The 18,466-nt window shown below is 33.6% G+C and overlaps 1 protein-coding gene across 5 annotated transcripts in view; it reads left to right on the top strand.

Annotated features, from left to right (window-relative positions):
* Nucleotides 1–18,466, top strand: part of ADGRB3 (adhesion G protein-coupled receptor B3) — a 753,008-nt gene that overhangs the window by 598,797 nt on the left and 135,745 nt on the right. For all 5 annotated transcript variants that reach the window (XM_016955757.3, XM_054686001.1, XM_054686002.1 and 2 more), the window contains 2 exons: nucleotides 723–826; nucleotides 4,823–4,925. In XM_016955757.3, coding sequence (XP_016811246.2) covers nucleotides 723–826; nucleotides 4,823–4,925 — 207 coding nt within the window. The remainder of the gene's footprint in view (nucleotides 1–722; nucleotides 827–4,822; nucleotides 4,926–18,466) is intronic.

Consider the following 18,466-nt stretch of genomic DNA (forward strand, 5'->3'; position numbering starts at 1 on the left):
CATGTAATCTTTATATATGTTTTAAAAGATAGAAAGCTTATTTTTCAAGGTCATGCATTTAGGGACTGATACTGGCATTGTCATAATTATCTCCACATATTTTGTTCATTGAAAAAAAATCACAAAATATACTTGGAGGTTTTAAATTTGACGTTTGATTTTCTTCTATATCCTCAGAAGCCAAGCAAGTACAATTAAATGTGAGAATACCTGACTTAGAATAAAGTTGTCAAAAAGTCAGAAAGTTTGAAAAATCTTCAATATCTATATACCAGATATAGGTAACATAATGAGTTGTAAATAGCAGCATCTAGATAAATTTTACCAAGAATCATATTGCGAAATGACTAACCTGCAGTTAGTTAAAGAAAAATGAGTGATGCTTTAAATTTTAGGTAGAGAAAATTTAACATGTGAATGTTGACCAAGTTGTAGTTTTAGGTCTTGATTTTCGAAAGTTATAAGGATGTAATATTCCATAACCCACCATTTAAAACTCTAATGACTTTATTACTTCACAGTGGGAGAGAGGGGGAAGCTGCAATTAGTATTTTTAGAGGTTGAGAATGCAAGAACAGAGTGGATTCATGGGTAACTATCTGGTAACTATAACAACTATATAGGCTATTTTTGAGTAATAGGTTAGCTTTGCTGAGTCTAGAAGTTATTTTAATTTATTAAAAACCAATTTGTTTCTTTTTTTTTGTTTGTTTAATTCACAGATCATGGAATCCTCTGGCACACCTTCAGTTACCCTAATAGTAGGCAGTGGTCTTTCTTGCTTGGCCTTGATTACCCTAGCAGTTGTCTATGCAGCATTATGGAGGTAAGTAATCAATTGATAGACCTGAAATGCAATGCTTAGTTGTTCATAGTTAAATCAAGGAATGTGATAATTATTATATGTCTCCTGTCTTCTTAATTTACTGAAAGCAGTATTTTTACAACAGAGTTATAATTGGTGTGATTGAGCTTTAATAAATGAATTATGTTTACCTAATTTTCCTGTATATTTGCCTGAGTTAAGAAAATAAACAGTACACACATAAACTTTTATTCTCATTTCAAATGTTAGTAGCCTTCAACAAGTTGCTTACCCCAAGCATAGTACTCTTACACCACAAGTTCAATCTATATGTGGTTTCTATTTATCCCAATTGCTATGGAGGCTGTGAGTCTAACTGGTACAGTCAAATTAATTTATCTGTTATAAAAATATGATCTCAAGTACTTAAGTTTCAAACACATGCTTTCAGTATGTCCCAGAAAACTAGTGAACCCTTCTATGCTATTAAAGCACTAACATAATACCAATATATTCCAGAAAATGCCTGTTGGTTGAGTGTGTCCAAGAAGTCAGACTTTGACAAATTGATTAAAAGAAGTCATAAAAATACATAAACAAGGGGAAGTTATTGAAAAATTTTTTTCTACAATAGTTGAAATCACATCTACTGATATATGAAAGCCTAGTATTTTTTAAGACTTGTTTTTGATTGTGTTACTAAGAATTAGACCTGTGAAGTTTATCGTCTACTCACATATTGATAAAATATATAGACATATGGCCAAAGTACTGGATTTTTCTAGTGGATTTTTAAATTTTTAAATGTTAAACATTTTTATATCCACTTTTATTATTGAAAAATAATCTAAATATTTTTAACTATATTAGTATATAGAAAATTACCTAATATTTTCAGAATGTTTGTAATATTAGAATTGCAAAAGTAGATATTTCTGCCTCAGAAATCTTAATCTTTATTCACTTAAGATAAAAAACATTCAGTTGAAAAATGAATTACAATTTTATTTAAAAAGACCACTTTACTTTATTCTTTTAAGAAAATGTATTGTTCTTCATTATAATTTTTACTCTTTCGAGAGCAAGAATTAATTGTCACAGATATTTAAATTGTCAAAGTTATGAAGAGTTTTTATGCTTCATACAAAAGTAAAAATTATGTATCTCTTGACCCATTAGCACTGGTACATGACAGAAATCCTTCCTTCCGGTGAAGGAATTATCTAGTAGTGAGAAACACTGACAAAGTGGGACAATCTGATAAAATATGTCCAGCTCTAGGAAATGAAATAAATGCTTAGTTTAAACATGACATTGTAGGCAGCAGAATCTTGGGTTCAGGGCTCACTCAAGCAGACATTGTCTCAGTAATGCAAAAGCAAGAAGGATAAACATTTGAAAAGTAGACAACGTACTCTACCACAATTGTTTAAATAACAGTTGTTCAAAAATTAGACAGCATTTAAAGACTAGGAATTTGGTAATCACAATAGTAACATAATTCATGCTCACTGAAGTATTTAAAACTAAATTCCTTTTATCAGCATTTAGGGTTCAGGCACCAATTCCACCTTCTCTTTATCCTTCAATACATATCACTAACACTAGCATATACATTGTCAGGATAGGTGATGTGTACACTTAATCAAGGAAACATACAATTAATTAGTCCATAATAAAGTTTTCTTTAATGCAGAAAGTTCAAGAAAGTCACTACTACAATAGTTTTCTAAGAATTACCAAAACAATTCAAAGGATCTGTTAACACTTGAGATGAACTTGAGAATTACAGAAGAGAGTACCAAGAAACAACACAAATCTAAATCCCTAAAAGTTAGTGGTCATCAACTCATTCTCTACAAATAGAATTGAAATAATATTCATAGTTTGAAAGAAGTGACAAGACTCCATGAATTATTAAGTGAATCTTGATAACATGATGAATTAAATGCAGTTTATAAGCACCTACAGAAACACCAATAGAAACTTCGAGAACTGAAATTTAAAACCCCACACAATTGTGAAGTATTATCCTTGCTTACTAGAAGGATGCCATTATACATGTAGGGTATATATTGTGTACTGTATAATATTACTGTATGCTAATAAGCATGTTAGGTTCCTACCACCTTTTATTCTAAGTAAAAAGTTTAGAAATTTTGATTTCTAAGGAGTTGTAATGTGTACAAGCATCTCAAGTATTTTATACATAATAGGCTGTTTTTAAATTTGGTGGTGTTGCATGTAGTTCATCAGAAATGTTCACCAAAAATTTAATACATTAGGTTATATTCTCTTCACCTATAGATAAGTTTGGCAGAGTTACATTTTTACATGAAAAAATAATGAAGCATGTCCTTGTCATCACTGTATTAACATAAAGCATTCTTAAATTTTGTTTAAAAAATCTAACATGGTAAAGAAATTTGTGAAAATTGAGACATTTCATAGCAATTATGAAGGCAACAATAGGGCTCAGTTTTGATAAAAATAGAAACATATAAAAACTTCAGCCTAGTCAATTCTGGATATTTCATTATCATATTTTTGTCTATTTACAGAACAAAAAGTTTCACTAAAACCCTTTTCATAATGTCATCTGTGTGTTTGTGCTTCCATGGAAGCCATTAACATCAAACAAAGGGTTAATTTTATGAAGCCCCTTAACTTTTTATATTATATTCCCCACCCACAAAAAAGAGACAATTAATAGTTGATGATGTCTTCAGCATCTCAGTGTGTGGTTTATTATATTATTTGCCACTGATGATACCGGAACAAGGTTCAGCAACCCTGAGGCCATTTTGTGTTAAGATTTGATCTAAGTTAGTCCCATTTGAGTTTGTTTTGTGACCAAAGGGAATTTCTTTTTATATTACAAAAGCTCCTTTGTGTATATTATTGTTATTCTTACTTTTGTGTTCTTTTTGGAAATGTGTGATAAAACGTGGGGGTTCTACCTTGGTTGTCCTCAAGGACAGGGAGAGAGAGAGACAGACAGACAGAGAGAAGTTTGACAGATTTTTACCTCCCAGAGTGCCTCCAGATCATTGGCACTCCTGTCTAATGCTGCATAGAAAAGCTCATGCCTGCTGTGGAATGTGATTCCATGTTATAATACAAATTGAATGGGCCTAAACACACAGCAAATACAACAGTGTCTTTTTGTTACTGTCACTCAGTGATTTACCACAGAATGCAGTGAAGCAAAATAGCTGTTACTCTTTCAGGGTAAACAGCTGGTAGAACATTTGATTCTGAGCAGTTTTCTCTATGGCTTACATTCTTGGTGCACTTTAACAACTATATAACAGACTGTATATAAACACTTCTTCATAAGGGTAAAATATGGCAGATGTCAAGTGATTTTCCAGCCTAATAGTGAATTATCATTTGTGGATTGGATTTATTTTTAGAAATAAAGATTCATTTTTTTGAACAATTATTCAGGAAAAATATAAAGAGTAACAGCCTAATTACATTCAAATGCGTGAGTGGATAAAAGTGTTCACAGTTTCATGAAAGTAATGGTATCCTTCTAGTAAATAACAATAATACTTCACAATTTGTGTGAGTTTTTTCTTTTTGGTTCTCAAAGTTTATATTGGGTTGATTCATATGATAATGCTAAACATACATACACACATACACACACACGTATATAAAGGTATTATACTAATTGATATATTTCCAAGAAGCTTTATATGTTTAGTTAAAAAAAAGTGTATCATGACAACAGATGGGCAACTTAGGCTCTATCAGAAATGCCATACTGTCCCACCAATGTCTAAGAAAAAAAAATTCTAAAGGACTCTTGCACATGCCATACCACTGTAAAATTGGGTCTCTAAAAGTAATTTTTTATTTTAGAAACTATTTTTATATTTTTTATTTTTGTAAATATTCCTGTGCTACAGTACTTATTTTTCCAGATGAATGCCGTCAGTTTACACAATATAGAATTCTTCATCTTTCTGTTGGATTTTAAAGTTGGGTAACTTTTCTCTCTCTGGCTAGGTACATACGCTCTGAGAGATCCATAATACTAATTAACTTCTGCCTGTCTATCATCTCATCCAATATCCTCATACTGGTTGGACAGACTCAGACACATAATAAGGTATGACTGGTAATTATTCTGATTCTTTTTTTGTGTTTATATTTTGGCATATTGTTAGTTATTGATAATCTAAACATTCATTCTAAAATGGAGAACTTCTGACAAAATTATATTTTAAAGCAAAATTTTGTTATTGGTTTCTGAATAAAAATATTGTCTATTCCAGTTCAGAATGTATACCCTTGGCTTAATTCCCTGTGGGTTGAGAGGTTGTTCATAAGAGTAAAAATGTATGTTTATTAAACATTATATCAAAGCTCTATGAGTTCAAAGCTTTGGGACATCAAAAGCACATATTTTGATTAATTAGTCTAATTGTAAGAAGATCTAATTGTAATAGGATAGAAGGCTTTTGTTTTGGTCTAATTTATTAACGTATTGATTCCTAAAAGGTAACTATAAATTGCTTACAAGTGTAACATCTCTCTTGAAAATCCACCTGAAAAATAGCCATAGGCAATAACTGAAGAGAGTGTTAGATGAAAGCTACTTTAGATTTTATGCCTTTCAAAATTTTTGCTTCACCTAAAGGTATTTTGATACTTAGCAGAATGTGAAAGTATATTTTCTGTTTATATGAATGAACCAATTTATGAGTTGAATGACCATGATTTTTTGCCCAGAAATGATTGTCTTTACTATTCTGAAATGTATTTTAAGAAACCCATAATAGCAATTTGAAGTTAACTTACCCCTGCCTCAAAAGGATTCTGTTAAACACCACTTTGATAACTTATTTCTCAATCGATCACATGCCTTCAGGCCTGTTATTTTTCAGCTTTTTAATTTTCAAATACAAAAGCAAATAATTAAAAATTTTCCCATAAGCCATCATTTAAAAATAATCGTATACACTTTGATAGGTTCTTTTCATGTATTATATATTCATAGGACATGTATTAATGTCAAGGATAATGGATAGTCTGTTTATTTTGCTAACCTGCGTTCCTAAGACTGGTGATTCCCACCAAAAGAGCCCAATTCTAGGTCTGGGTAGGACCTAGGAGGCTGCTTTAAGTGATTCTGATGAATGTTTCTTCTCGGCCCACATTGCCCTAGGCCAGGGGAAGGGCCCAAGGGGTAGGCCACTAATCCCGAAGGAAAAACAAAAATGACAACCCCATCAACCGCCCTGTAGAAATAAAAATTACTTTTGTGCCTTTGAGTGTTTAATTTTCCTCCATTTATTTCCTGTATCTTTTCTTCTTCAAGAAAGAATCCAAAAGAAAGTAAAGACTATTAAAATATAGTTCAGGTCCATGTTATAAACATTTAATACAAATTTTAAAAGGAAATACAAAGTAAAGAAAAAAGAGAGAGAATGACTAAAGGTGAGAGGGATGCCAATCAGAATTGGCAGACAAGAAGGTACAAAATGACCAACAGAATAAAAAATGAGTGTAAACATGGATGTAAGTGAAAAGAAAAAGGGAAACAAAAAGGCAATGATAGGAAGGAAGTAGAGATAAAAGGGATGAGATGGGACCATAAACCTTAAGGAATTATTAAATTACTCATGTCATTCTTTCCTTTTTGCTTGTTCACTTGGGCTGGGCCTCAGATATCTTAGAAATGTTCATACACTGGTTAATACCTATTCCCAATTTTTTAACTACTTGCCCTTCAACCTCCACCCAGAAAAAGAGAGCTTTCCTCTGAAATAGGAATTATTTATTGGGATCAGGAACCAGAAAAAGTCAAGCTAGAGCCAGCTAGAGCTCAGAGTTTAAGTTTTTTTCACAAAACATTTTTCCTTTTCTGTCATTTTTTACTCTCCAAACACTCTTGAGTTATACCTCCCCTTAGACTATGGAAAACTGCATGATCCACAGTACAAAATATGCTTTTAAAACTGTTTCATGCTGCTTGGCAAAGTTTTTATAAGTTCTGAGTCAAATGGTACTACAGACATTTCTACAAGGTGTACTTCACATCATAGTGGTTATGCTCTAAATCACTGATGTACAATAGAAATGCAATGCAAGACACAAATACAAGCCACATATGTAATTTAAATTATATTAGTAGCCACATTAAAAAAATAAAAAAACCCGATGAAATTAATTTTAATATATAATATTTACCTCAGAATATCCACAATATTACCATTTTAAGACATAATATAAAATATTAATACAATATTTTACAATCTTTTTTAAGTCTTAAGAATCTGGAGTATATTTTATACTTATGAAACATCTTAATTTGAACTAGCTACATTTCAAATTTCCAATGGCTACATGCAGCTAGTGTCTACGACGTTGTGTAGGTCTAAATGCCAGCTATATTCAGAAACTAAAATTATCTCAAAAAACTACATTCTGTCTGCCCAGTTTGACCTTCACAGGTTTTCAATGTCCTCTTTGTTTTGTAATAATGTCTTTTAAGATCTGCAAATGTGAATATCAAAGACAAGATAAATTTGATTTACTTTTCATTTCTTATTTTGAGGAAGGGCTGGTATTGACTTACTACCAAAATAAGAGTTTGATGTAGCTTCTCCCCAAGTAATTAACTACAGAATAGCTTCTATGTAGTTTTGCAAACAAAGTGGTTTTGTATCAGATTGACTAATGCTAATTTTTGCTACTATAGTTATTGATGCATTTGGGGAGGAGTGGGTTGTAAGTGGTAGTATTGATGAAGAAAATAAGAGATTATTAGTTTGTTCTTATGCTATATTAATTTTGCTTTACTAGCTCTTAGTAGATGTTCTTACAAGCCTAGGACAATTCACATTAGAGCGATTAGAAGAGAAAAATACAAAACACTGGAATTTTATTCTTAGTCACTCAAAACAATATCACATTTTCTAGGGGAAATAATCTTGTGTTTTATTAGTTGAATTAGATTGACTCTATTTGTATTTATATATGAGAATTTGGTATGTGAAAGGCTACATCTGTTTGACTGTATTTGGGATTAATGGTGTCTCAAAAAAATAGAAAAGTACAAAATGTGTTGTCTATATAAACTTATGATGTGCATAAACTACAAATAACTATTTTTTGAAAATGTAAAATATTGTTCGATAACTAAAGTATTTTATTTTGGTTTTGTATAGGATCCCTTTGCTTCTTTGGGGATTTTTTAACTGATCAGATTTGTATTTTTGACTTCCCTGATAAGTTTTAATTGATGCTTTAGTATTCCCATCTTAGAAAGTATAAACATCCAAGAGAGCTTTTTGATGAAGAAATTATTTGATACTGCTTCAGTGAGTTGTCATGGCTAGTTTGTATGAAAGCTGGTATCTGATGTCGATGTACAGAATAGTTTTGAAGTGTCATATGAGGGCCTTTCTTTGAATTGCTTATTGAAATATAATTGACCTGATTATCTTGCTACTGAGTATCTCTGCTTCTTTTTGAATTGAAATGTAAGCAAACTGAATAATCCATTGCATAAAATAAATGTATTCAAATTTTTTAACTATATATTCAATTACCGGCAACAAAGTAAGGAACCAAGTGCATTTTATTATATCTTTTCTTAAAATGCAGTTGTAATATTTAATTATAACCCACTTCATTATATTTTGAGTTTTCTCATAAAGTGATATTTCCCTTTTATCTCTTTGTGCATTTAAACTTTCAACCAGGATGTCTTTGTATTGCTCAAATGTTATTTATTTGTAAAGCATTTCCTTTACACCTTTAAGTATGCATTTGTGTTTTTGTTGTTGTTGTTGTTGAGCTGAGTAGACTATTTTTGGTACTACTGTTTTGCAGAAAGCAAAGATTATTTTGAAAACATAAATTTAGAGAATAGTTTTTCTTAATGACAAAAGCATGTATTGCTTTTGCTTCAAAGGACTTTAAGGATTTAAAGAATTTATCATATTGAAGATTTCATAGCACTCTTTTTAACTGATAGAAGACAAATCTGGCAAAACTCTTGGTTTTTTGGTTAGATAAGGATAACCACCCAAGAAGTTCAAAGTGGTGGGAGATAGCTTCTCTCTCTCACAACCTCACTACCAGGTTATAAAAAAAAGCAAGTCTAAGTCCAAATTTTATCACACATTTAGATATTTATTAGATAATCCCTCATTAGCAAATCAGGAACAAAATCTATTCAGGAAGCTCAATGAGGTCCTAGGTCTTTGACCTTTTAGATACTTTCACCCACCCTGTATGTAACATTCAGTGAGGTGGACATAGCAACATTCTAGGAGCAGGATTCTGTGCCCTTTAGTCAGTGTCATTCAGTCAGAAATCCTCCTAATCCAATGTCTGGACACAGAATGATTATGGATAAAACCGTGGGCCCCATCGCTAAAAGATATGGGATATAGGCCACAATGGAATCTTATGTAGAGTTCATTTAAGAGTAAGAAGTGTTTAACTGTTTTAGCCAATACACATATCTTCAATGCCTTTACTTTCACCAAAGGGAATCCATTAGTACATTCATTATAGTGATTAACCAGACACTAGTTCACCAATAAAGACTAATCTTTTATATTTAGTTTGATAATGAGTAAAGTGTTGATTGTGGCTAGACATACCTCAGTAAGAAGGACCTGTAGTTGCCCTGTATGGGCCTTCTAGATATAAAGCCAACTGACCAACTAGTCTGGGCATTCTTGGACTCCTCCTAGAGTTACAGGTTAAACTAACTGGCACATATATAGTATCATACTGAAAATAACAAAATATTATAAAATAAATTGCAGATATTATAACAAGCATACAAAGGTTAATATTTTGAGAACTACTAGTCAACTGTGAGAGAACAAAGAGATATTAGCTTGAGTCTTAATTGACCTAGGAGTAAAGCAAAAGTTCTCATTGATAGATAAAGGGAAGTTTCTAAATTATTTGGGGTGGTCAAACATTTTCTTAGCATTATTTAGGAGGAAATTATCTCATGGTTCTTTATGTGTGGAGCATTGTATTACATAATGGGCTGTGTCTTTTAATTCAGACTTGCAAAAGATACAAAAATTCTCTGTCTTGAAGCACTTTTAAAAGTCCCGTTCTCTATTATGTTTTCTTCTACTTCATCTTGTGGTTATTTACCTTTTATAAAGATGTTATATTTTTGTTCTATAGTTTGAATAGAGAGAATTAGTAAACATGGGCCAAACTAGTAGGTTATAGTCACTCTAATGGAAGACTTTTTTGTTTTGTCAGAATTGTGTTTTTTAAAAAGTAAAACCTCGAATTTGAATACCTTAACTTGGGTCAAGCACTCTCTAATTTAACTATTTGTCCCATGACTTTCTTTTGCCAATAGTCCCAGCTTCTGCACACATTTATGTACATGCCTGACCTCTAAATATCTATGTGTCTTCGACTTCTGAGAAAAAATATTGAACATGTATTTACAGCTATCCATTCAGTTCTGCCTGATACCCTTTGAAGCAGACTGCCCCCTGCCCCAGAGATTCAGTGTTCTACATGCTTCTTTGGGAGATATCAGTCTCAGATGGGGATGGTTAAGAGAAGGTATTGTAAGCCAGGTAGATTTAAATATCCTAAATCTGCCAGTTCTCCTAGTTGTGTGATCTTAAGCATCTCTAGACCTAAGCTTGTTGTCAAAGTTACATGAATTAGTACGTATGAAGCACTTAACCCAGAGGCTGGTATCAGCACTTAACCCAGAGAGTGGTACTGTTTAACTGTAAGTACCACTTAAACAGTAGCTGTAATTATGGCAAAGATAATTATGACACCCAGATATACATCTGATTCTGTCCTTCTCTTCATACCTTCATATTTCCTCATGCCCAATTTCCTGCTCACCACTAAATTCACCATTTCTGTCTCCACCCCAGTCTTTTGCATTCAGAGGCAAAATTTAATGCCTTTTCTGTAGTCTCCAACTCAATTACATAAGCTAGAACTCTGGAAGTTATCCTTGATGTCTCCTTCTCGCTCATGGAGTAAATCTAATAAATCATCCACCTATGACAGTTTAACCCTCAAATATTTCTCAGATCTGGTTTCTTGTCTCTATCAGGTATTGATCATACTGCTTACAGTATTATCAGCCCCATTCTCTATCCTGTAGCCCACGTGATGGAACAAAAATTCAAATCTGACCACTCGATTTCTCTATGTAACATTTATTGTTGTCTCATTTCCCACAGAAGTAATTTTCAAATTGTGCTCAGACACAAGCATTGAAACATATTTTATTTATCTGTGAAGATTTTTTTATTCACTGCTTTTCTTGTAATAATATATTGGAACTCAGGAATAAATCGTACAAGAGAAAAACTTCTGGAGCTTGTAAAACCTGAGAAAAAGCAGATCTTAAAAATGATCCATGCTGACCTCTCCATACTGTTTCTATTTTACTGACTTTTGTTATACCAGCAAGACCAAACTTCTAATAGTTCATCAAAATTAATCTATTTTTTTGTTTGTTTCATGCTATACTTCATCCTGGGGCACTGTTCCTTCACCCCAACCCCACCTGACTTCCTGTCTTTATTTGTCCCAAGCTCATTCTCTGACACTCTGATGAGTTTTCCCATTAGAGAAAACCCTGCTTATGCACACCTGCTCTGGGTTCCAGGATTTCCACTGCATACCTATTCTCTTGTATTATATTATCTGTTTCTAATCAGACTATACACTTCTTAGGGCAGGACTAAGTCATAGTCATTATTAAATCTCTTGCAAGCACATTGTCTATGTATAGTAAGTAAATAATAAGTATTATTAGATGAATGAAATAAATTTGAATTTATTTGTGCTTATATCTATGAATCTAATAGCTGTCGTTAGTCTTACAAAAAGTAGAGTCCCCCACCCTAGACAGGATCTCAGCTAATAGTGATAGATTATTTTTCTAAGGCCTGTTTTAGCTCTAAGTGATTGATGGCATGCTTTAAATGTGATCTGGCCCCTGGATTTTAGTTAAGGAGATGCTGAAAACTAGCAAAAGTTAATCTTTTTTCTTCATAAGAATATAATGTTCATAGCCTTAAAAAGAAATGTGCGTAGTTACAATTCTTCTCATTGGAGACATATCCTGCCAATAGTGTCCCAAGTGTAAGTCTATTATGTCTCAAATGAATGTGTGATTTTAATGGTCGAGGCTAACACCTATTTAGATTCATTAAAATCTAATTTGTTGACTTGCTATGACGTTTGTAAAATGATTTGAATGTAATAAGCTTATGTGTAATTAACTTGGTTCCGTTTTGAAGTATCTTACTAACTTAGAGTTATTCTGGATTCCTGAAAACCTTCATCAAACCAAGGAGCATAATGGTTGGCTAGCTTCTTGATTTCCCCAGGCTCCCAGAAATAAAAGATGATTTCCCAAAACAGATTCCCAGTGAAGTGAGAGACAGTGAGATAGCACAGACTCTGTTGTCCTACTGTAACCTCCTAGTCCCTTGATTATTCATTTCCAGATTTGTGTGGTAAAAGCCAGAGACCACATTATTGTAAATAGGGCAAAGATCAATATGAAGGATGGGCTCAGGGCAAGCAAAGAAGATGAAAGTGGAATTACTTGACAACAGAATTACTGAAACGATTGAGATGTCAAGAGCCAAATGACCTTGAGGGACAAGGAAGCAGTTTGGACATTCAGTGAGTATTCTTAGCTTCAACTTCAAAGCCGATCAAAACTCCTGAAGAGTGAGAACGAACTCAACAGGGAAGAAGCAGAACACGAGTCTCAGCCTAGTGTGCAGGTGATTGCTTTGAGAATGTCAGGCCTACTCTCATTAATTTTTGTTCATTTATGCTGAGGGAATTGTACAAAAGCCAGACAAAATGCAAAGAAACTCCATGACTTGATCAATTCTACTCTCCATCCCCACCACCCCTGCATTAGACTTGGCCTTCATGATTTCTCACTTTGACCACTATAACATTCTTCTAACTTTCCTCTGCAACTAAAGCCTTTCCATGAGCCCATCCTCCATATCACTTTGAGAAATATCTTAAATTTAAAGAAAAAACAAATACCTGATTGCATAATTCCCCTGCTGCAAACTGTATGATGGGTCTGTAGGGCTTATGAGATTAATTCCATGTTCTGCCTATCACCTGCATTCAGGGCTGCCTGAAGTACCTAAGTTGACTTTGTGGGAAATAAAAAGGGCACTCCTTCAGGGCAGATGCAGATGAGTTATAAAATCACCCTCTCCCTCCAGACTGATATAGCCTCTAGCAAGCCTTCTGGCTTGGCAACAAGAGCTAGATTTCAGCATTCCCTTTTTGTTCCCTCCTAGGGACCGTCTCTGTGTGCATTCCAGCTTTCTTATGGCTATGGGAGTTCCTCTTGCTTGTGTGCTTTTGCCCTTGCTTTTTACTCTGTCTGATAAACTCCTACCACACTTCAGAGTGGACTTATGCAAACCATTTTAGCTCCTACAACACTCCTTTCTGCTTTCATAGCATGTGATACATACCTCTATTGTTAGCACCAATCACCTTATTCTATAATTCTATAATTTATCAATTCCTGATCAACCCTGCTCACTGTATTGTGATTCTCAAGGGTAGTATGTCTCTCTTTTTACTGGATTTTAAAACCATTAATACTAGTACTTGTTTTATATATGGCATGAAATTAATAAGTGTTGAATGAATGAATGAACTTATGGCTATACCCATTGAATGAGGGATAATATAATAGGAGTATAGCCACTTCATTTTTGGGGGCCCCATTTGGAATAATTGTAATGGAGGTCAATTTTTTTATTATTGTTGTATTGTTGTCATTTTATGATGATATAAGGGAGTTGAAGAAAATACTAAAGACTTACAGAATGTTTTTGAGACCCTCCTTTGATGAGAGATGGTTGAGTTAAATCAGATCTTATCTTTATGCAGAGATATCCAAAAGAGAATTTGAGAAATTGAGTGTCCTTCCAAGAGTCTCACAGAAAGGTTGAAGAATATCTGCTTTTCTCCCCTGAAATCAAACCAGTAGAGAAATTACAAATTTCTCCCTATGTATTATTTTTCATCTTTCCCCTTCTTGGGACATAATATGAACTGGTCAGAAGTTTGGCTAATGTCAATAGAGGAACCATGTTGGAGTATAGCTGATAATATTTATGAGAATTCTTAATACAATGTAAAATACTGAAGTACTAGATAAACATCACAGAAAGTGAATTACTTTAATTTACAGATATTCTCACAAAAAAAATGAAAAGCCCTTGAGATAAGATTACAACAGAATTTTCAATGGCCCATGATATGAACTTTGAGACTATGCCTCTCAGGGTGAATATGAGGTGAAGAGAGTAGAATTTAAGTTATCACTAAAGATCTGTTGACCAAAGTAAAATTTGTCTCAGTACGACATTGGAGTGGTGTGAAGACTGTAGGAGAGAACTCCTTTGACAAATGCTCCATAATGTAATTCAGAGGTTGGCAAACTTTTGTTGTAAAGGGCCATATAGTAAATACTTTAGGCTTTGTAGGACATATGCTGTCTGTTGAATCTATTCAGTTCTGCTGTTGTTGCTAGAAAACAGTTATAGAAATAAAGCAATGGATGTGACTGGGTTTGGCCTGGGACCTAGCCTTAGGCAATTTTGAGCTTTCTAGAAGTATCTTGTGTGCATACCAACGGAAGAACTACAATGTAAGGTGAGGCCAGCCTATTTCTGGGCTGATGCTTTATGTAAAAATAACCTCCAGTTCTGACGTGTCTACCCAAGGGTTAGCCTGTGTAGCCTGCAGAACTGGAACAGAAGACCTTGGCAGTTTCTGAAAAGGCTTCTGCCAAGATGAAAAGGAGTGCAAAACACTTTGAATTTCTTCTTCTTCTTTTTCTTTTTTTTGAAATTGAGTTTTGCTTTGTTGCCCAGGCTGGAGTGCAGTAGCGCGATCTTGGCTCACTGAAACCTCCGCCTCCCGGGTTCAAGCAATTCTCCTGCCTTAGCCTCCTGAGTAGCTGGGATTACAGGTGCGCATCACCGTGCCTGGCTAATTATTGTATTTTTAGTAGAGATGGAGTTTCACCATGTTGGTCAGGCTGGTCTTGAACTCCTGACCTCGTGTTCTGCCTGCCTTGGCGTCCCAAAGGGCCAGGATTACAGGCATGAGCCACCACGCCCAGCTGAATTTCTTCTTTGGAGCACTCTGGAACTAATCACAGAATGCCTTCACTTATGATGCCGATTGGTTACCAGTGTATAAAACGATGGAAAAAAACATGAATCAACCAAGCTGGACATTTTATAAATTGAAGAAGTTAAAAGTAGCTAACAAATACCCAGTGCATGAGACAACAAAGCTGGCTGGCTTTGTAGAAGAAAACTTCTTAATGTACAGCAGTATTTGTTAAAGCCCTTATTAGAGAAACTCTTTCATCTGACAGTCTTGGGCAGAGAAGTAACATCTGAAGCAGAAAATAGAGATGGCAGAGTCAAGCTAATTCCCAATCAAATTCATGCATAGACAGAGTTCTCTTTTTACCTCTCTACCTCTATCCTATCTCACCCTATCCTAAAATTTGGATTGTTATTATGTATATCAAATCATAAGCATTGCTATGGCAAATCTTGGAACTAAAGACCAAACACTAATGCCTATAATAAAAAAAGTAAGCAGATTAAAGTTCATTTTTTACTTCTTTTTTGATAGCTAGTCAGTTAATTTTTAATCTTAAGCCTTGAAGAAAGAACTAGGCATATGACTGAGTTGAGTCTGGGTCTTGACTATGAAATTTAAGATGTATGAAATTCAAAGTAAGTAAATTAAAATATTTATAGTTATCTTAGGCTGCTAGTGGATTGAATCAAAGATTAAGACTTCAATTGTAATGTGAAGAAGAAATGACTAGCTTTAACAGTAAACATATAAGCAGAAGAATTTTAATTCGTTAATATGTGTGATAAGGGCCTGTGTAAGTGTTCTTTGTTAAACTACAATACACATAGTTTTCATATATCTCTATAGATGTGTCTTTGGTAGATGATACATCAGTATATACATGCAATTAGGACTACAGAAGGTTTTGAATGGATCTTATTTGTATCTGTTTTGTTGCCAATTAAATTCTATCTGTATTTTAAGGTGATTTTTCCTAATGAATAGAAAGATGTGTATTGCTTTTACAAAATACAAATTAGTTCTGCTTTTCTTATTTACTTATTTTTGTTTATTTTCTTTTTATTAGAAATAAGACCATCTATTTCTTTGTTTAGAAATTTCTGTCATATATTTTCAAAATCTCCAGAATAAAGCTAAAAGGTGAATTCTGTATGCCTAAGAACAGCATCCTTTATTACAATGAAAAGGACAATCTGTACCAATTATCTATTGCTATGTAACAAATTACCTCAAAGCTTAGTAGCTCAAAACATATTTATAATCCTCACCATTTCTACGAGTCAGGAATTTAGGAGAAATGTAGCTGGGCATTTCAGGCTCAGGGTCTCTCATGAGACTGCAACGAAGATGTGTCGGAGCCACAGGAACCCAAGGTTTGCTTGGAGCCGGAAGGATCTGCTGTAAACTGATTCATCATTCCAGGTGTAATGGAAGCTTCACTTATTCTAACTGAAGCACTTTAAGCTCAACCACTTCCTGGGCATGCACCACTTGTCAAGTTACTTAACCATTCTTCACTCACCAGCCTAGTGTTCTTTTACAGTTATAAATCATATCGTGATTTAAACACATGTCTGTTTAAAACCCTTCAGTGAAAATAAGTGAAGCTTCTGTTATTACACTTGGAATGAAATCCAAACCACATAATATGGCCCACAAGCCCCAACATGACATGGACCTATGTACTTCTTTCACCTCACTGCCTCATATTCATTACTCTTTTCTTTCTGTATATTTCTGTCACACTGGCCACCCATTAGAAATGTTGTAGGGGTCAATAAGCCCTTAGTCAGGTGACCATTATTCTGGTTTGTACCTGTTGCCTTGGTGCAATTACTAGCAAGACCAGTTTCAAAAGCATCTCATCAATTACATGCTTTTCCTAGCATCCAGCTCTTTTCTCTGCCTCCTAACTTTTTTATATTCCTCACTTATTAGTCTTCTTCCAGCCTTGGGCTAGCCTAGTTAACTTACATTAACTTACGTACGTTCTGCAGATAAAATACAATTGTCCTAGAAAAGCTTTCCCTAAAATCCCACTCCTCTGAAATGAGCACTATCATGGTTTTTCCACTAATCTGTCTAGGAACCCATTTTTTTTTTTCACAGCCATTACTTTACTTTGTAATCTTATTTTAATTAATATCCAGAAGAGAAAGAACATTATCTGTTTGATTTGCACTGTATAACCAGTGCTGAATACAGTGCCTGGCACATAGCACACACTCATTAAATATTTTTAAATGAATGAAGGAAATATCTAAGCCTCAGTTGTTTTTAAATCTAGAAGTAGGGAGGAGATATTATAAGAATCAAGTAAGATTGCACCTAAGACAGTATCTGGCACACAATATACTTTTTTCTTATTAAAGTATAGTTAACAAAAAAATGCACATATTTCAGACATACAGCATAGTGTTTTGATATAAGTATACTCTAATGATTCCCACAGTCAAGTTACTTAACATATCCATTACCTGACATAGGTACCCTTTTTGTTTATTGTTTTCAGGATACTTCAGATTTACTCCTTTAGCAAATTTCAAATATGCAATGCATTATTATCAACTAAGTTACTGTGCTGTACATTAGATCTCAAGAACTTATTGGTCTCATAACTGGAATTTTGTACCCTTTCTAATTGAAGTTAAATGTATATACAGTGAAATGCACACTACATACATAATATGATGAGGTTGGACCAATATATACTTATGTAACCAATACCTGATCAAGATATGGAACGTTGTCATCACCCTAGAAAGTTCTCTCTTGTCTCCGGCCAGTCAATCCCCATCCCCTCATAGGCAAGCGTTGTTCTGATTCCTGTCATCGTGAATTCATTTTTTCTGTTTCAGGATTTTATACAAATGAAATCATAGCATGAGTACTTTTTCTTCTGGCCTCTTTTGCTCAATATATTTTCTTTGAGAAGCAACTATATTGTTGTATGTATTAGTAATTATTCTTTATTGCTGAGTATTATTTATTGTATGACTATATCATGATTTGTTTATCTAGTTTCCAATTGATAGACATATGAATTGTTTTTAGTTTTTTGTTACTATGAATAAAATTGTTTCAAAATTTTTGTAAAAATCTTTGTATGGACATGTATTTTCATTTCTTCTGGGAAAGAAGCTAGGAGTAAAATCGTTGGGTATAAAGGCAGGTTAGATTACTTTTAACTTAAAAGAAAAAATACAAACTGCTGAATGGTTTTCCAAAATGGTCATACCACTTTGTACTCTTACCAGTAATCTATGATAATTCCAGTGTTACATATTCTTGGCTACATTTTAATTTACATTCCTCTAATAACTGATAAAGTTTAGCACCTTTTCATGTCCTTATAGGCCATTTTAAATCCTCTATTGTGATGTGTCTGTTCAAGTCATTTCTCTCTTTTCTATTTAGATTGTTTGGATACAAATCCTTTGTCATTTATAATTTTTCCTATAGCTAGTGTTTACACTTCATTAATGGCATCTTTTGCTG

The sequence above is a fragment of the Pan troglodytes genome, chromosome 5 (assembly GCF_028858775.2).
Source record: "Pan troglodytes isolate AG18354 chromosome 5, NHGRI_mPanTro3-v2.0_pri, whole genome shotgun sequence".
Taxonomy (NCBI): domain Eukaryota; kingdom Metazoa; phylum Chordata; class Mammalia; order Primates; family Hominidae; genus Pan; species Pan troglodytes.